At 42.1% G+C, this 20,377-nt stretch overlaps 1 protein-coding gene across 3 annotated transcripts in view; it reads right to left on the bottom strand.

Annotated features, from left to right (window-relative positions):
* Positions 1-2,570: 2,570 nt before the first annotated feature.
* The window catches only part of MOB2 (MOB kinase activator 2), a 101,903-nt gene continuing 84,096 nt past the window's right edge, over positions 2,571-20,377 (bottom strand). For all 3 annotated transcript variants that reach the window (XM_079987917.1, XM_079987916.1, XM_079987915.1), the window contains exons 2-5: positions 14,232-14,392; positions 13,057-13,150; positions 4,626-4,750; positions 2,571-3,891 (exon numbers count right to left, since the gene is read on the bottom strand). In XM_079987917.1, coding sequence (XP_079844043.1) covers positions 3,557-3,891; positions 4,626-4,750; positions 13,057-13,150; positions 14,232-14,392 — 715 coding nt within the window. In that variant the 3' untranslated portion in view covers positions 2,571-3,556. The remainder of the gene's footprint in view (positions 3,892-4,625; positions 4,751-13,056; positions 13,151-14,231; positions 14,393-20,377) is intronic.

Genomic DNA, 20,377 nt, shown 5'->3' with positions numbered 1-20,377 from the left:
GGATAGTTGCACAATTTTTCATTTCTCACCCCATGGGACAATTAGGGTTAGAGTTTTCCTCCTATGGGTGAAGTCTTTTTTTCCCAAGCCAAAATACTGCCTAGAGAGCAATTCTGGGGAGTGAGAATTGGGGTGATCCCAACTGCATGAATGAGACCTTTTCCATCCAAGCCTAATTGTCACACTAGACAGGTGGTAGGCCGGGGGGGGGAGGGGTCACAGCACAAAGAGGGGTAGGGTTAACATTATTTTCCCATCTGCCTCCCATCACCACTACTACCCCATGTAGAAATTAGGCTTGTAGGGAAATATGCCATTTCCACAAATTGGAACTCACCCCCCCCACCCCCGTAAGAAAAGTTGTTACAGGCTGGGGGGAGGCTATGGGCTGCATCTGGTCTGTGAGCTAGACAATTCAAAGGTCTGAATAATGTTTAGAATACAGTGCTAGGCCTCATTCAGTTATGAAGAAGTCTATGCTGTTTGTTTACAGGAGAGAGAAGTCTCCTCCACAATGTGGTGCAGGGAAATTTCTTCTATTTCAGCTGTATCTGCAATTGGCTGCTTTAGCCATTAGGTAGCGATAGAGTTCCACTTGCGAGGACAATGCACTGTTGCAATGGCAAAGAACAGTACAGTATGTCCAAACCCAGTTCCGCAACTGACCTGTGTATGCCTGTTTCTCCCATCTTCATCTTCCAGCACCTATTAGGGCAATAGGTCTATTTTAAGTTTATTACTGCACCATCCTATAAGGAGTATAATCTCCAGGGGGTGGGGGCAGCTTTGCACACTTCATACATTACTTTTTATTTGGGTACACTAGTAGCTTTAGACTGTTTTTAACACAGTGTGTTAAAAAGTCTCTGCCAGTTAGAATTTTAATGCATAAATTACTAAGGAAATGCCTTTAGGTTTCCCTCATTAAATCAGGCAATTAAAGAGGAATTCTCCCACGCACAACAACATGGATGCATTGCCTAAACAAGAATCTGTGAGCTTCTAGAAAACAGAGGACCTTGAAAGCAGTATAGCCCAGAGAGACCACTTTCCCCAAACCATGGCCACCTGCCCCCTCCACATATGGGGCACTCAATCACACAGCTGATCTGTACAGAAAATGATTCTGCCAGCTCTATGCATGCGATTTCACTGAGCTCAGGGCTGGCAAGCCTCTTGTGCTGCAGTTTCCAACTGGTTGTCAGGTGCCAGGGAAGTGCAGCACAAGGAATTTTGACAAGTGGGAAAAACCACCCACTTGTCAGTAATCTGAGGCCAGGTGATCTGTACCCAGGAACAGGAACAGTTAGGGCTGGTGCACTGGGCCAAAAAGATATCCCCCCTCCCCGTTTAAACAAACCAGGAGGTGAATTCATACAGTATGTCTATCAGTTAAGTTACATTACACTATTTTGCACCATTTTCTATTATATGCAGTGTCTGCATCCAAGTGTGTCTTCTTGAGAGAGGCTCTTCTTAGTGGTCTTCTGTCATGTGGCTAAAGAGGCTTTTTGACCCATGGATGGTACTAAGTTTGCACTCTTCCCATTAACTGTGTTGAGAAAAATGCCTTATTAATGGCTCCTTTTTGTATTCTGCTTGCTCTTAGTCATTTCTTTTTTAGCATTTTAAGGAAAGGCAGATAAATGTTTTAAATGCGTATTACCATGAAATATGAAGTATGGCAAAACAACCTCATGTACCAGATGGGAAAGAGTATTCTGTGCTTGGGGGTTTTTAACATAAACGTCTCCTTTTCCTCAAAGCAAGATCACTCTTCTAAAGTTGTTAATTTAGAAGGCTTGCGATGTAACATAACTATTAAAAATGGCAAAACAGCTACAAAGAGAAGCCTGGGTCCCTGAAGAGTCATCCTACTATATAATTTGTTAGTCAATCTTGTCCACTCCCAGAAAATTCTATTTAGAAAACTTTAACTATTCAAAGAATGTTCTTAGAGGAAGCATGTTGACTTCTTGAACGCAACTCAGTATGTCCTAAAATTCTCACAGCCAGTGATCTTTGTGGCTAAGAGTGCCTTGTACCAGTTTTGTCTGCACTGTGTGGGGGCTGCCCCCTTTGGTCCAAAAGCTCCAGATAGGCTTGGGGATAGGCTGTAACAAGGTACACTGTACTTGGCCTGATAAATACCACCTGAGGCTCTTATATTCCAGCTCAATCACTGGGGTCATCTGGAGGAAGGCTGTTGCTTCTTACAGAAGCCTTGCATTAATGTTGCCACTCCCATGCTGTGCACTCTCGCAGCAGAGATTTCCAGAGCTATTACACCAGTAGGCCTTGTAGCTGTTTAATTGATTTCCTGGTTAGCCAGTCATTTTAATAATTACCGGTACCTTGTTTTTAATAGTGTTGTGCTTAATGCCATACACCCTCCCTGATAGTTTATAAAGAAATAAATAATAGTAAATGCCAAATACTTACACAAAATAACTTTGTCTGGAAAATGCAAAGTACACACACCTTGGCTAACAACTTCCCACACTGTAAACAGAAAATATTTCAACCCCTGAAGCAAATAGGCTAATGACGTGACATTGCATATAGAACACTTATACCTGATAGAAGTTTTTTTTATTATTATTGGACAGATGAACTAAAATAAGCCAACAATATAATTATATGCCAACAGCCATCTCTCTAGCACAGGTGGTGATACACTGTATGCCCCTTTCCATCTGCCCCAGGCTTCCCCTGCTCAACCACTGCATTTAGGCTCAATTCCCCACTCTTTTAATTCTGGTGTTTGTGTCTGGGAAGGAGAAGCCGGGGGTGGGGGGAGCTGGGCAGAGGAACTAGAAGCAATAAGCAAAACAGGTTTGTAGATGCTCTTTCGAGATTCCCATGCTGACGACACCAGGTAGACTGGTGAGCCACATCGATTAGTGGGAGTCTTATTGCTACTCTAGTTGAGGCAAAACTCTTCCCAATACAAGCCAGCAAAGGGCTAGATGCAAAAAGCCTAAGGGGAGGGAAAGGAAATGGGCCGTTTTAAGGAGAAACAAGACAAATCTCAAGCCCTCCCCCACCCCCAAAACAAAATATCTGCATCTTAAGCCACTTTACAAGTAAAAGTCACTTCTTATAACATTTATAAAATGGCAGTACCACCATCCTAGTGAGAGAGAGAGACAGACAGAAGGGGCTTGCATTAAAGGACTCCCCCACCCCCACCCCACCAAGGGAGAGGGGAAGTGGGCAGAACAAAAGAAGACAAAGCGGTAGCCCAACTCAAAAAAAAAATGTGGTTCTTCTCTAAAAACAGCACTCATCATCCATCTGATAGGGGAGAAAAAGAAAGAAGGGAGAAGGAAAAAAATAAAATAGAACTGGTGCAACTTCTCGCCAAGGATGATGCATTTAAACGAAAGCTCCATACGTCTACATGTCCTGTGGTGGCAGCATAATTGCTTAAACTGTCATGGCTGTGTATGTCTGTATATATATACACAATATGCACATATACATACACACAAAGAATATAGAGTGTTTTGTTTTTTTAAAAAAATGTTAGCATTAGTTTTGCTCCTGCTGGGACTCATCTCTCCTTCACATGGTTCTGTGCTCCTGCGCCACTGCTGCTGCTGCTGCCGCTGCCACCACTGCCGTTGCCGCTCCCATTACTGCTGCTGCTCCCACTGGTGCTACAGAGGACCTCCGTGAGGTCGTCCATGATGGTGGTTTCTTTAGGGTCCACCAGGTTGAACTCCCTGATGAATAGGATGAAGTGTATGTAGAGTGTGTTCAAATGTCCATGCAGCTCCAGTGCCAACGTTTCCTTGAAGTGTGAGGAGTAGATGTGGGCTAGCACATGAAACAGGTACTTGCAGATCTTCTTCACTAGAGACTCAAAAGAGTTGGGGAATTCCTTGCCTGCCACGAGAGAGGAAAAAGAACCATTATAATGTTCAGTGGTGCATCAAAGCACTCTAGTAATAAGGCAACGTTTGCTTAACTCCCTGCACTGGAATTAGCCCTCTGCCCGCTAGGCAGGAAGCTTGAAAGGCTTTTTGGTGAAATTCAACATCACGCTCTTCCAATCTGTCTGTCTGTGCAACCATTTTAATATGCCAGAAGGAATGAACCCTCACCCAACATATTGTCCTTCGGATTCTTCTAACCCTCAATTGGGGGCAAGGGGGAGAAAGCCCTGTTCTGCAAGCCTATGTCCTTGCAACAGGGCTGTTTAGGTGAATCTCTGTCTTTGGGAGAGGCTAATGTTTCAGATCCCAAACCGTACACAATCCAGGCTCACATTTAGCCAGAAAAGTGTTCCCATGTCATCCAGCTACTGGCCCAGAAAAAAAAACAATTATGTGTATAGAAAGGAATAGCAGATATGGCATACGTTTAGAAGCTGGTTTCATTTGATTATTCACTGATCAAAGTAGTTTGAAGAAGCTGCATTTAATATACAGTTTCCCATATTATTTATCACTTCTACAAACAATCAGTAATTATACATATGTAATGCTTGTTTTTTCAAAGCCATAAAATTCTGACTGGCTCTTTTTCTCTTTAAAAAAACCGTCAAAGCAGTTTACAATCACCAGGTGTATAATTTTTGTGAATTAAATGAATAAAATCTTTCCTGTGAAGCAACATACCATATTTTGTAGGAAAGACATCTTCATCTGTTACTAGCTTCTGCACTGAACTCATGACGAAGTCAACATATTGGGGAGCAGTACACTTGATTTTCTTTCCCCGCTCATCATACCAGTAGTATTGTCTGTGGAGAGAATTAACAGCAATGTATTATTATCTGTCCTAGAAGTTTAATTCCATGTAGACCAAAGCAAGCAGAGTCATAAATTGTCCTCCCTGGAGAGCTAGAAATTTCAAATGAGGTCCTGTATTTTTGCTTACTGAACCCAAGAGCTGGTGTTTAATTGGTGATGTAACACCAGACGCTTAAACAAACAGACTCTCAGGTCAGCATTTTAATACTGCCTTTCCTGTCACATCCTCAACAAAATAAACAAAAGTGTTTTAGAACATTAAAATTTTGTTTATTGTTCAATGTAACAATTTGTGATTCTGGCATATTAAGGACACCATCTTCTGGAATTAGACATCAGCAAAAGCCTGGAAGCACAGATTTTGTTTTACCAGTGCTTATAAAGATTTCATTTGCAGGTTTGCTGTTGGACCAAGCAGATAATCCTATTTAGAATTTTTACGGAGCCCAACTGAAACAGAATGGTATTGCTCTTGCAAAATACGCAGCTTCTCCCAACATTAGCACAAATTCATCCTGCCTGCTGACCATTCTTGAGGTTGATCAGTTCTCTCTTATTTTGAGGACTACTCAACTGGCAATTCATTCTTTGCCACAGCCTAAGTCAATTGAGCTGTCAAGATAACATCTTCCATCGAAGTCAGTAGGTCCATGCACTAATGAAATGCAGGCCAAAGGTATGCCAGTGATCTTGTGACAAAGTATGACAAGTGAATACAGAATTTCAAGCTTTCAGACTGATTTGCAACAGAATATTAATGTGTGTAGAAAGACTATACATAATGCAAAGTTTAGAGTGTTAATAAAATCAGCTGTCAGGAGAGGGCACTAGCAAGAAAGACTTAACAACATACTTTAACAGTTATTACACAGCTTCAAACCAGACTGGTGTTAAATGTGTCCCTGCATTATGTGCCCACTTTTTTTTTAATGGAAACAGCAGTCACTTGGGGAGAGAAGGATGCTGCTAATGATGCAGGAGAGGTGTTTAAGGGGAGAAGGAGCTCATGTAGGGTGTGTGGAAAAGGAGCTTTTCGGTGAGCTGAGCGGGTAGGGGGGAGGGAAAGAGCACTGTTGCTTTAAAGGAGCCAACTGGACAGCAGCCACTTACAGCAGTGTAAGCAGCTCCTTTCCTCTCCCGCTTTGCTCCTTCTCTCCCTCTTTGCTGCTTTACGCAGCTAATGGCGAATCCCCTGCAACCCAAGTCCAGCTCAGCAGATCAGCTGAGATGCTGGGAGAATCGTAATTTCCCCCTCTCCCTCATCCCGTGCCCTCCTGTCCCCAGCAGCCTTTTTAAAAACTTTTTTACTGGTTTTCACTGCGCTCGTGGCTCAGAGCCTTCCTGTGCCCTGCCGTCCCTCTGCAGCCTCATTGCTCCCTTTAGAGAGCGCACGGACCTTTGCTAGCTGAGGCTGCAGCAGCTGTTGCTGGCTACGCGGCGCTTTTCCCGGCTCGCTATGGCTCCTATCTGTCCCTCCTCCCGTGTAAGCGGCTGCTGCCCGCTTTGCTGCCATGGCTCTCCTTCCCTCCCTCCTCCCCCTCCTCCTGGCTGTAAAGCAAGCAAAGCTAGAGCCACGCAAAGCGGGACAAAAGCCCTGTAAGCGGCTCCCGCTTTGCTTGACTGACGGCAGCCATGGCTCCGGTCGAGTGCATTCGCTCCGTAACACGCACAGGCATTTTCCCTTACTTTCTAGGAGCAAAAAAGTGCATGTTTTGGAGCGAAAATTACGGTAGGTAACAGCAGTTGTAAGCAGTAGTTATAACTACAGTAATGCATAGTGAAGTAAGAATAGTAAATTACACACGGTTACCATAGAAATAATTCTGTCTACATCAATCCTGCTTTCCCTGCTATATATCTTATTGTGCATAAAGTAGGCTTTTACCTCTCTTGGTTGTCTGCAGCTATGCATATGACTAAGCTTCCTTCAAGCTACCACTCAAACCTACCATCTACAGTCATACCTCGGGATAAATGTGCTTCAAGTTAAGTATTTTCTGTTTGTGCTCCGTGGCGACCCGGAAGTAACGGAGCGTGTTACTTCCAGGTTTTGCCGCACGCTCAGATGGTCAAAATGACGTCACACTCATGTGCGGAAGCGGCAAAACGCGACCTGCGCAGACGCAGGTTGCATTTGCTACAGGATGCGAATGGGGCTCCGGAACATCCCGTTCGCATCCCGAGGTACTACTGTATATTTCACTAGATTATACTGGAAGAATACACTCCTGAGTCCAGTTCTACAAGTGGGTTTTTAAACTCTTTTAAAGATTTAAGGAGCAGAGTTCAGAAGCTGCAGGACTCTTATTACCACCAACAGTAAGGATTTTGAGTTTTAAATTTACTCCAGCCTTTAACCATCATCTGAATAATCCTTGGATTTAGACACTCAGATGTTGCCTGTTACCAAATGAGTTTTACATATAGCAATGGGGAACCTTCTAAACGTTTTTATACTGAAGCAGCATCAGCTATCAGTATTCATTGTCACATTATCCTTTTTAAAGACTTTATTCTATATTGAGAGGTTTATAAACAGTGAGTGGGACTTTGTTACAATACGGAAGATGAAAATCATAGCAATTTTTTTAAAAAACAAAACATAGTAAAATTCCTTCATTGTAGATCAAACTGGCATCAAACTAAAACAATTCAGCAAACAAATCAATTCAGCTGGGAGGCCTGAGGAAAAAGAATGATTTTCAAGAGGCATCTAAAACACATTATAATAGGAGCCTGTCTAACTGGCACGGGGACCATCTTCCATTATGCTGGTGCAATCAGACTGAAGACCCTGTTGCTGGTAACTATATACAGAATGTGTAGCACTGCGAGCACAGCCTCATCAGCTGAGTGCAGGAAAGAGGAGGGAATCAAGAGGGTAAGGCAGGAGCTAGGTGTTAAGGGTTTAAACAAAAATATAATTTTATATTGGTTCTTCAGGCAACAAATCTGCAATTGTTGATTACAAGGCCAAACAATATAAAAGAAAAAAGAATAATTTTATTCTTACTGGGAAATATTTTTAAAATCCTGTCCTTCAACCTAAATGAACAGTGGTGGAATGTCTCCAAATTCAGGCTGCTTGGGAGAGCAAGGAATGCCAGCACCAGTGAGTCATTGAGGAAGCCATAAAACAAGACTGGGCTGTGTTTTTCAAAAGGGCAAGGTTTCCTTCCCAACTTCAAGAATATGTGCTTCTTGCATAACCATTGCATCCTTGCCCGCAGAGCAGCTTGCTATCTATCATTCCCCAGTCGAGTCACTTTCAAGAAAGTCTTCAAGACGACAGTTTCAATAGTCACACTCCTATCGCCTCACTGCAAAGTATATTTTCTCATTAAACCAAGACAGATTGAGCATATGTGACCCCACCACTGATGCTGTGTGCTAGAGAAACCAACCTGGCCTAACAGGGTCAGAAGTACTGAAATAATAGGAAAGTCAGTCCCATGTCATTTTTAGGTCAACCTCAAGAAAACAGAATTGAATTGAAGTAGCTACAAAAGCAACAGAAGAGTGCTTTGAGAACAGAGCTCATGTACACTGGGCATGAATATAAAAAGGGCAAAATAGCTCTCTGTTGTAACAGGTCAGCAGGTGCCATTTCTGGCTATGCCTATCCCTTTCCATAGCTGTCAAATCCTGGTGCGCTTGAGCCTCAGTCTGCTAACCTCTAGGAGAGGTTCCTGATCTCAGCTGTCACATTTTAAAGAGAGAAAGCTGTACTTCCCAGAGTATCGAGAGCACAATCCTTTCTCAGGGTCAGCTCACTTTCTAGAGAAGAAACAGTGGACATTTCTCTTCTGGCTGGTCTGGTTTGTGGCATGATTCCCCTGGGTCTTGCTGAACTCTCTCTCTAGTCACCCACCTCCATCTCTGCTTGACAATGGGAAACCAATTTCAGCAGAACAAACTGGACTGACACCTGTATTTTAAAAAAACTGACTAATGCTAATGATGCCTGCATCTGAAAAAGGAGTTGTCTAGAGCAAAGCAGAACTGAATACTTTGCTGGTCAAATGCTTACCGTATTTTTCACTCTATAAGATGCACTTTTCCCCTCCTAAAAAGTAAGGGGAAATGTGTGTGCGTCTTATGGAGCGAATGCAGGCTGCACAGCTTTCGCTGAAGCCAGGAGAGCAAGAAGGAGCAGTGCGCACCGATCCCTCTTGCTCTCCTGGCTTTGCTTTGCTGGAGAGCTTTCCCTCTCTGCGCAGTGCCCCTTCAGCAAAGCGGAGGAGAAATGGAAAGGGCTCAGCTTCTGCTTCCGCTTCGCTGAAGGGGCACTGCGCATAGAGGGAGAACTGCACAGCGCCCCTTCAGGGAAGCCCCTTCCGTTTCTCCTCCCGCTTTTCTGGAGAGGCGCTGAGCAGAGAGGGAGAGGGGGTTTTTTTCCTTGTTCTCCTCCTATAAACCTAGGCGCGTCTTATGGCCGGGTGCGTCTTATAGAGCGAAAAATACGGTATTTTACAGCATGAACATTACTTTGAACACAGCCGTCTTCAGAAGCAAATACATAAGGACTTCACTATACTCACTTGATCTGCAAAGTCCAGGCTTAAACTTGTTTGTCTTTACACAGCATGCCTTTCCAACAGTCACACAGTGGAGAGATTGAATTCTAGACAAAAACTGTCTTAAAGTTCAAGAGGGCAAAGAGAGCCACAACTGCCTTTTGGTCCAGGCAGTATAACAGGAAAGTCCTGCTTTGGGCAAAATGCAGGAGGCATGTCCATTTTAGCCACAGAGAAATAGAAGAACTTAAAAACTAAGGCTTCATTCGTGGCTGTTCATGTGCCCTAACGACCCAAAATTCTAGTTATTCCCAAAAGCGGTTTGACAACCGAGAATATGTATTGCAGCACTGAGCCTACAGAGTTAAGTGTGCCCTCATTTCCAGAGATAAGGTGGGTAAGACAGTCACGAACAGAGGTGAATTCTATAAGGAGTAGCCATGTACAAATATACCCCCAGTTATAGAGCCAGGCATTTCCCATGCAACAGCTGAATGACCAGCAACGACCAAGTCATCACATTACCTACATTGATCAGCCATATTGTCACTCATCCATGAAGCTTGAAAAGGATGTGACAAAGGGCAGGCAATGAGTGGAACCAAAACCAGGATAGAAGCACAGCTACTGCTGCAGCTGCACTGACTTCCTTGCAGAAGAAAAAGTGAATGACATGTGGAAAGACTGCCGAAACTGAGCAGGAGGGATACTGGAGCAGACAAATGCAAACATGCCCTCAGATCCCATATATTTTTCTTATGCAGAAGCAACCACCAAGACAGCGCCCTTGCCCCTACCCCCAACACAATTAAAAATGGGAAAGAAGACAAGGAAGAGGTTATGCAAGGGGAAATACAGAGTAGTAATTTCAAAATGAAGCAGGGCTACAGTTTGCAAACTGTTCCACAGCACAGGAAAAACAGTCACTCTGTTTAGTTTGATAACAACAACTTAACAGAATTGCACCCAGATGCTGCCTATTTCCTGTTATCCCCAAACAGCTGCAACTTCACTTTTCCAGAACTTTAGTAGTTTTCCAGTACTAGTTCCTACATGATGCAATGGCCAGTAGCATAAATGTTTTTGAAAGAAGGTTAGGTATACATAGAGTAAGTAAGGTGAATAGCTTACTGCCTATGAGTGTGGGAAATTGCAGCTGAATATAACTAGCAAGCTTACAGCATAAAGGGGTTAAGACAACAAAACGGTATTCCTAGACTCAATTACACCATGCTCCCTCTCCTCTAGTAAAGAAGGAAGTAAAGCTTCTTTCTTCATTCTCTTCCACCACGTGAAGCTGACCAGGCAACAAGTCTGGGCTTGCCTGCTTCAAGCGCAGACTGCATGCTCTGAAATATTTTGCAGTATTTTGTAACCCAAGAATTTTCTATTTGTGGTATTCTTCCTGCTGCATGGAATAATGCATGAATCTGACCTTTTGAGTTTGTAAGTAAAACATTTAAGCTTACTAAGCGGTGTGGTCTGTAGACTGTAAAAGGGTTAGAAACGGGGGGGGGGGTGCTGTAAGCAAACTAAATGAGATATTAAAAAGGTCTAACCGCCTATTGTTCCCATGCTTCACAGTACTGCATGTTTCTGTAATTTTAATACTCTTGCTGGAGAGTATGTTTAGCTCCTTGCTTTGAATTTAGGGATCCAGCCAATTCTTTTATTAACTAACCTGACATTGCTACCCCAGCAATGAGAACTAGAAATGTTTCCATGTTCTGGCACTGTAGATTTTAAACTACCAGACAGAGGACAAAAAGGGATTGAATAGCCTCACCTTGCTTATTATTATCAGTTTTGAAATGTGACACACCACTTTCCTATGGGACTGGGACTGAAGTCACATTTCAAAACCACCAAATAATTGTACATATTTTTGTTTTACTAGAAGTTTTTTAGTCCATGTGTGGAACATTAAAGGAAAATGCTATTTCATAGTGCATAAAGACTGCCATTTTACTGGGCAATCATCTTGTGAACATTTTATTTATTGATTTATATAGCCCCATCAGTGTGCATAGTTCTTTATAGAACGTAAGGGGCTTATGATCCAAAACACAAGTGAAACACAAAGTGGAGACAATATGCAGTTGTTTCAGTAATTTGTGCTTGTGCTTAGTTGCAGTACAATATAGGAACTAGGAGGTATGCTAAAGGCATCACAGAAAAAGGTGGGTTTTAACAAGGGACAACTGGGCTCTATAAGAAAATGTGAAGCACTCCTGTTCAGTCAGGCCCTCTTCTAAGTTACTCCATTCCACTCCTCTCCATTCCTCCCCCCTGGACAACAATCAGCCAGCACCATGTGGCCACTAAGCATGCTCAGTCTTCACTGGGCAGTTTTTGGTGGTCTTTTATACTCTTAGGGTCCCCCCCCTCTCTCCAGCCTAAATACTGTTCTTCTGCAAACTTTGGAGCTTTCCCAAGTCTGCCAATGACTTCTGCATGAATAGTGCTGTTTTGGCTACCCAATGATGCACATTCAAATAATGTGTTCACTGTTGTAGAAACATTTTAGGAAGTAAGACAGGTGTCCTCATGCAGGTGTTCTGGGAGGCAGTTCTGAGCATACAGGGTAGAAAGGTGGAGCTGAAGGAGCAGGGACTAGGATACAAAAGAGGTAATTCAGGGAGAGGTCATGGGGGGCTTTCAAGGTAAGGGCAAAAGAGGAGTTTTGGATCTGCAAGAAGTCAGTGTGGTGATGTCACATGCTCAGAGCTATGAGAGGTTAAATAATTCTGGTAGCAGGGAACTGGATAGATTTTCCTGGCACCCTACAAAACTGGACATGGGGAGGTTGACAGAATCCCCCAGAAGAGTGCATAGTGGGAGGAGGGGGGGATTGTTTCATCTGACAAGCTGTAACGCTTGCACCGATGCAACATTCACCATAGTGTGACACTGAATTTGGATCATAGAGGCGTGAAAGTGCAGGTTGGCCAGATCAATGGCAGATAAGAAGCACTGGTGGAAATAGTGGAATACCACTATTAAAGTTTCTCAATTTTTTCTTACATTTGAATGGAATTACATTCTTGTTTCAATAAAAACTATTTGCTTTATGTTTTACATGCATATTCTGATTGAACAATGTTTTCTTTTTCCAAGATTATGATAGAGAAACAATACTTCTTTTCACTCTCAGCAGTTCACTACTTTTAGAAAGATATGGTCAACCTCAAAGAGAAAACACTAGGAGCAGAGCATTTTTTCCCTGGTCCCTGAGAAACTGCCAAATCATGCTCCCAACACTTCAGAGCTTTGGCAGCTACACTACTTGAAGGTTGTCTGCAGAATGGCTGAGTGCCCAGCCATCATTCCTGAGGTCCCCCCAGGCTAGCAGCTCAAAAGTGGCCTTTTGTACTTCCATGTTGCGGTTTTTTTGGGGGGCAGCGGGGGGCAGAGCTTTGAATAATGCAGAACTCAGTTCCAGAACCATAGAACTGTAGGCCAGGGAGAAAAGTGCAAGTGTGGATTATTTTTCAGGGTGGTGGGTAAGGGCCTGAAACAAAACATATGTCAGATGAAGCAAATCTTTCTGTTATTTCTTCTAAAATTGTTATTTCAATAAGAATAACATTGTGAGCTAACATTTTATTCAAATTTGGACTTTTCTCTTCTTCCTTGCATCTAATCCCTTTGGTCATCCTTCTAGCATGCACTAAGCATTTCTGCAGTCAAGTCTGAAAGCTTTCCACTTCTCGCCATCCCTCACACTGGAGCAGAATAGCCCAAGCCATCACCATACCACAAATGAAGACATCACTTACGTATTGCACACTGCCATGGTCTGACATGTATCTCCCGTACAAAATTCAGAGATTGTACTATATTGTAAATTGATATGGTGGAAAAAGGTTGTTGCTGAAAGAGAAAAAGACACCAAGGTGTTTCCATTACTCATTTGAACTTTTGGTTGAAGAAAGAAAGGAGCTGCATAATTACACTGGATTTGGTGGTTCACTTGAACATTTTCACAATTAGCCCAACAACAATCACTAAATTTTCCCTCGCTTGAAGCGTGCAATCCGTGGCGTAGCAACCTTTTCCGGCACCTGGAACAGAGTTTTAGTTGTTGAGCTTTTTGGGGGGAAACAGCTCCAAAGCTTGATTAGCTGGCATTTTGAGGGACAGACAGTTGTTCTGCCGCTCACCAGCTCCCCTGCCATCCTGCTGCCCCCAGCCCCATGATGCCCTGCAATGAAGATCATTGGCTGTCTTTGAACCAGTCACACACTCTCAGCCTAACCTACACCACAGGGCTATTTGCAAGGGTAAAATAGGTGGGGGAGAACTTTAACCCTAAGCTGCATAGAGAATACAAATTAAAATAAAATAAACCTATCAAAATCCATTGTTTTCCCCAAGGCCTTTTTTGTTATTTCTTTGTATGCATTTCAAAAATGGGGCAGTGGAGAGCTCTAATCAGAAGCACTACTTAAATTATTCACAGGCAGCACAACAACTGGAGCAAACAGGTCTCATTAGCACACTTTTCAATATATGCCTAGAGGGCCATGCAGACCAAGACCAGCCTGAATGGTTCAAAGGAGGCCACTGATGTTTCCATTCGTGAAGCACCATCTAAAGCAGGGGCTTAAAATGCCCTAGCACTTTGTGTCTTCTAACACTGACCAGATTTTTTTTAAGTCATCCAGGCTTGTATTCAGCATTTAGGATGCTGATTTCCAGTTACAATAAGGGTATAATCATCAGCTTTTAGAAACGTATTCCATACCAAACTGAAGATCTCGTGCAAATGTCAAAGTGAAAGGAGAAACTTTTCACCTTGCTGAACTTATTTGTTTTGCAAAGTGGAAGAGTTGGTACCCAAATGCAACATCCTCTGCCCATTACAATTCCTTAAAAAAAATATTAGAAAACCTACTAGCATGAAAACTATCTAGCGGGAATATTCAGTTATTATAAATATCATGGTACTTACTGTTGCTAGCTAGCCACTCATTAAGGTCTATTTCCCGTGGTAGCATGACTAACTCTTTGAATTCAAAGTCAGTAATCCTTGACTTTGTGTATTCCGGCTCTAGGTAGAGTTTCTTTTCTTCTGGTGCTGGCTTTTTACCATTTGGTTTTCCCTTGGATTTCCTGCAAAAAGGAAAAGGAAACAATGCCTTGAATTACAAACTGAGGTGTAGGTTATATAATCTCATCTCCCATCTTTTGTAATAACTTTCTCTTTCATACTGCATAATCAAATTTCCTTTATTAACAAAGGAAACCTGCTGTTAGGATACCTGCAAGAACAAGGCCAATGGTAACCAAAGGAAAAGGCATACAGCTCCAGGCTAAAAAAAAATCCTTCCAGTAGCACCTTAAAGACCAACTAAGTTAGTTCTTGGTATGAGCTTTCATGTGCATGCACACTTCTTCAGATGCATGCACACGAAAGCTCATACCAAGAACTAACTTAGTTGGTCTTTAAGGTGCTACTGGAAGGATTTTTTTAATTTTGTTTTGACTATGGCAGACCAACACGGCTACCTATCTGTAACTGGAGCTCCAGGCTAGTTGTTCACGGCCTGAAAATGCTATTCCACCCCTGCCCTTTTCCTGGTAAAAATAATGAAAACTGGGTTCATGCCCAAGCTGATGTGAGCCTCCCTCTACCAGGTGATCAATTAATGCTGTCTTCTTTACCAGAGGTGTCCACTTTAAAAGATTGCTGCTTAAAATATTTAAAACCATACATGAATCCAATGAATCACAAAGGAAGCATTCTGAGCTGTTATGGGAAAAGGTAGGATGAGAAATGTTGGGGGTTTAGGGCTTATAAGCTGTTGTGAAAAAAGCAATAAAGGTAAACTCAGGGTGGGTCCTTTGGACATCAATACCCGCACTGCAATCTTGGTATCTGTTTATTCTTTCTATATTCTACACAAAAAACATTTTGTGTATACACACACACACATATTCATTCATTCATTCATTCATTCATTCATTCATTCATTCTCTCTCTCTCTCTCTCTCTCTCTCTCTCTCTCTCTCATATATAAGGTTAACCCAGAAGGGGTGAGAAGTTGACGCTAAAGCGTATGTTACTCCAGATACTCATTTTATTCTACTGAACATTTTTACAGTATTTTGCGTTATTTGCATCCAAATGAAGCATGCTTCTGCCTACTAAACTTCATAGCCTTGATTTATTACATTTATAGTCCAACTTTCCTTCAGGGAGCTAAAGGGGGTCTACACAAGTTTCCTAGGTGTTCTTCCATCTAGCCCCTGATTTAGAGACCATGCGTGGCCTGGGCTCTCTGCCTCTGGGCCTCATTCAAGCTGAGTCATGCCTCAAAACACCAGATATTGCTCAGTCCAAAGGAGCATAAAGAGAGAAGAGTCTTGCACTCATGGAAAACACTGTTTAAATCTTTATTTCTCAAAGTGGTCCAACTGTAAACATTCCACTTGACCTCTTCCTCCTCCAGGAATGCCAAGCTCCAATCATGGAACCAGTTTATCTTAACAGTAAACAGCATAAATCCAGTTCAAACTATGCACTTTGCCTCAAGGTAGCCAAGAAAGCACAACATGATGAGACTGCCTCATTCCAAAGGAAAATCTACACTAGTAACCCCCTGAATGCTGTGAACAAGCTGGCTAGGTTCTGTACAGCATGCCTTCTGTTCTTCTCTAGACAAAGCTGTGTGTGTAGAAAATAACAAGGTTTGGGGCAGAGGCAGCATTTAGGAGAGCCAATTCAAAACATTTGACTACCAAGGAGAAGCACGAGAATCCTGAGCACAATAGCCTTAGAAGAGTTTACATGAAAATGATGCTAGTTGCTGCTCGAAGTGGAAAGTGTGATACCACCACCATCACCTGAAAAAGATTGTTTAATACTTCCTTTTACCTTTCATGCATTTATTTAGGCTGGAAAGCTGCTGCCATGTCAAAGAAGAGATGGAGAAATTATGCTGAGCCCATTTGATAAGTGCAACCATCCTTGGGAGGCAAGGAAGGAAAGAAAAGCTGCACTTTTGTTGTCCATTCAGTGTAGTGTGAGTGGGGATCTACTTGTGCAAAGGGCTGTTTTCTTTCCTTGTGTGCCCCCAATATCTGTCCTAGGGAATTAGGGCAACATCTGGAGCAGAGGTGTGAGGGCAGTTGCAGAAGGGAGACAAGAAACCGGAAGTCCTATTGATCCAGTGCTGTGTGATAGTTCACATATAGAAATCAGCTCACCGGTAGTAATTTGTGCACAGAGGGGAAAGAACTTAATATGGTTTTAGGAAGAAAATTGGGAATTTAAAGTGTATATAATATAATTTGTTTCTTGTTTTTTTAATGAGATGGGAAAATCGTGGAATGGAACCTTTTTTGACCTTAGGGGAAACATCTTAAGAATAAGCACAGATATATAGGTTTGGATGAGAGTTAAGATTGGATAAAGTAAAAGTGGATGGTTATTTGGTGAAAGAAAGAATGGAAAATTATAGTATAATAAGATAAGATATAAGGCTAAAAATAAGATGAAGGATTTGTTGAAATATTTATATGAATTAGAATATAAAGAGGGGAATTATAGTATGCTAAGATAAATTATTGGGATTAAAACAAAGTTGGAAGGATTTGCTGGAATATCTAATTGAATTAGAATACAAAAATGGGAGGCATGAGGAAGTCAAGGAAATAAGTGAATGTAAGTAAGTGAGTTAAAGGTTTGACTTGTTTTTTATCTTTTTTCGGTTTTTTGATTATGTCTTTTTTGTATGTGTACTGTTTTTTCTTTTTTTCTTTTTTGATTGCTCTCCTTTTATTCTTTTTTCCCCCTGTAACCTTTAAAATCTTAATAAAAATTTATTTTTTTTAAAAAAGAACTTAAAATGGTTTTATTTCTCCTTGATTTTATTTTAAAGACCCTTCTTTGTATCCTTGCTTATCTACCCTCTTGCGTGCTTACTTTACCTGCTTTTTGGCTTCGGGATAGGCTACTGACCCCTTCATTCTCCACAAACACCATTTTCCATGCTATATGCCACTGGAGTACCCTGCAAGGAAATACAGAGCGTGCTAATCCTATTCACTCAATTCAAGACTTTCAGACCATTGGTGGAAGAGCTTCCTTAAGGGCAGAAAAGTTTGTCCATGGTGCAGGCCTGTGATCAGATTTTTTCTGTCACCCAGCATTTTTAATTTTGGGTAGTACTTCTGGAGGGGGGCATGTTGTGCTTCTCCTGAGGTAGTTTGTCCACCTTTGGTCTCCATCCTGCATTAAGCTCTCACCTGTGGCTCCTAGAAGCTGTCAGCATGTGACAATGGTCACAGCCCAGGAAATAGATTTGACTGGCCAGGTGAGGGTAGCTGATGTGTCTCTAACCCTCTGTGAGTTAGGGATTTCCCCTGCATGCAAGGACACATCCCGATGGATTGAGTGGATGAGACCAATAGAGGGTCCAATGGTCAAGAAGGCGAGACAGATGGATGCCAGCAACAGCTACTTTCCCACTCTTTTGAATCTTGATAACATACATACACTTACTTCTAATGTGTTGGGCAGGAGAAACAAGGTATCCCTCAATAAGATTATTCACAAGTCACACTGTCATGGCTATACATGCCTTTATATCAAGGTATTCCTTCAAGCGCTGGATTATGGAGAAAGCTAGAGAGTTCCAGAAAGACATCTACTTCTGCTTCATTGACTATGCAAAAGCCTTTGACTGTGTCAACTACAATAAACTATGGCAAGTTCTTAAAGAAATGGGAGTGCCTGATCACCTCATCTGTCTCCTGAGAAATCTCTATGTGGGACAAGAAGCTACAGTTAGAACTGGATATGGAACAACTGATTGGTTCAAAATTGGGAAAGGAGTACGGCAAGGCTGTATATTGTCTCCCTGCTTATTTAACTTATATGCAGAATTCATCATGCGAAAGGCTGGGCTGGATGAATCCCAAGCCGGAATTAAGATCGCCGGAAGAAATATCAACAACCTCAGATATGCAGATGACACAACCTTGATGGCAGAAAGTGAGGAGGAATTGAAGAACCTTTTAATGAGGGTGAAAGAGGAGAGTGCAAAATATGGTCTGAAGCTCAACATCAAAAAAACGAAGATCATGGCCACTGGTCCCATCAGCTCCTGGCAAATAGAAGGGGAAGAAATGGAGGCAGTGAGAGATTTTACTTTTTTGGGCTCCATGATCATTTCAGATGGTGACAGCAGTCACAAAATTAAAAGACGCCTGCTCCTTGGGGAGAAAGGCGATGGCAAACCTAGACAGCATCTTAAAAAGCAGAGACATCACCTTGCCAACAAAGGTCCGTATAGTAAAAGCCATGGTTTTCCCAGTAGTGATGTATGGAAGTGAGAGCTGGACCATCAAGAAGGCTGATCGCCGAAGAATTGATGCTTTTGAATTATGGTGCTGGAGGAGACTCTTGAGAGTCCCATGGACTGCAAGAAGATCCAACGTATCCATTCTTAAGGAGATCAGCCCTGAGTGCTCACTGAAAGGACAGATCGTGAAGCTGAGGCTCCAATACCTTGGCCACCTCATGAGAAGAGAAGACTCCCTGGAAAAGACCCTGATGTTGGGAAAGATGGAGGGCACAAGGAGAAGGGGACGACAGAGGACGAGATGGTTGGATGGTGTTCTTGAAGCTACAAACATGAGTCTGACCAAACTGCGGGAGGCAGTGGAAGACAGAAGTGCCTGGCGTGCTCTGGTTCATGGGGTCACGAAGAGTCGGACATGACTAAACGACTAAACAACAACAACAACATTCATTCAACCAGTTCCTGGGTAATCTGAAATGTCTCTACTAGATATACACAAGCTTGGACATAAAGAAACAAATGAAAAGCCCACTTCATGATGGTCAAATGTCAGTGAATATCCAGCTTGATAAATGCAAAGCTTTTTTCCCTTTGTTGCTGAAAGTCAAATCACATCTCCTTGCAGTCTCTGAGGAAATAAACCTCAGCTATGTTAGCCAGTGAAAACACGACTGCAAACCAATTCTTCAGGCGGCTCGTCAAGCAAAGGTTACTTAAAAACCCAAACCACAGTTGATGCAAATGTCACAGGCACAAATCACCCTACAGAGTAAAAGGGGGAGAGAAGGGCAGAGAAGAATGCCAGACAAATGGAGTGTGTACTGAGGTCATTGTGTGAAATGTTATGCTTGCTCAAGTTTTTGCTGCTTCCAGCCAACCTTTCACACACACATACCACTTTATATTCAGCTGGGAGAAAGAAATCTCTCTCTAGTTGGAATAATATAAAACACAATTACTGTAATGTACTATAATGTGCAAACTGCTTTCTATCAGCCTAAGTGATAACATTTTTGTACTCAGCAGCCCACAAAATGCTATTGCAATGAAAGCTCAACTGCAAACTCACCACTGACCTCTGGGTTTGGCAAGCTATTTGCCTGGACCAAACTGCTACTTGCCTGCAGGCAAGTGGCTAATTTCAAGGCAAGTGGCTAATTTCTCCTTGTTACTGATCCTGATAGATAATGATATCCCAGCAAGTCTCAGTTCTGATGAAGGATCGTCAATCCTTTTTACAATCTGTCTCCATTCTATCCCATTTCTACGTTTCCCCATGACTTTAAAAAATGCATTTGAAAATTCACATTTTAATACAATTAAACAATTATAATTCATTCTCAAAACCTGAATTCTTTCTCCCAAAATACCTCATCACCAGGCTACCCCCTCCACCACTACTTAGTTGAATATTGGCAAACATAATCAAGTTTCTGACTTGAAGCTCTGTCAGCCAGCTTCGGAACACAACTTGTGAAGTTTCAGAAAGAGAAAATTATTATTTGGCATTTTGTACTAACACTCAGGAATCAAAGGACAAAGAAACACAGATACTGTGAAACACTTATGCATGTCTAAATAGATCTTTAAAATTTATAATGCACTATACACCTTATTTTATACTGCACTGAAACAGCAAAGGAAGGATTGGGTATCCATTTCCATGTATGTGAAATGAAAGCCCTCCTATTTTCTACACATGTTCCCTTCACATGTCCAGAGACAAAGGATCAGGTGAGAAGCTGCCCTATTCAAGCAATAAAAGGGCTTAAGATATATAAACTTATAT

The sequence above is a fragment of the Podarcis cretensis genome (assembly GCF_951804945.1).
Source record: "Podarcis cretensis genome assembly, chromosome: 1".
NCBI lineage: Eukaryota > Metazoa > Chordata > Lepidosauria > Squamata > Lacertidae > Podarcis > Podarcis cretensis.
Note: the sequence above shows the minus strand (reverse complement) of the source record. Positions and strands in the feature narration are given on the sequence as shown.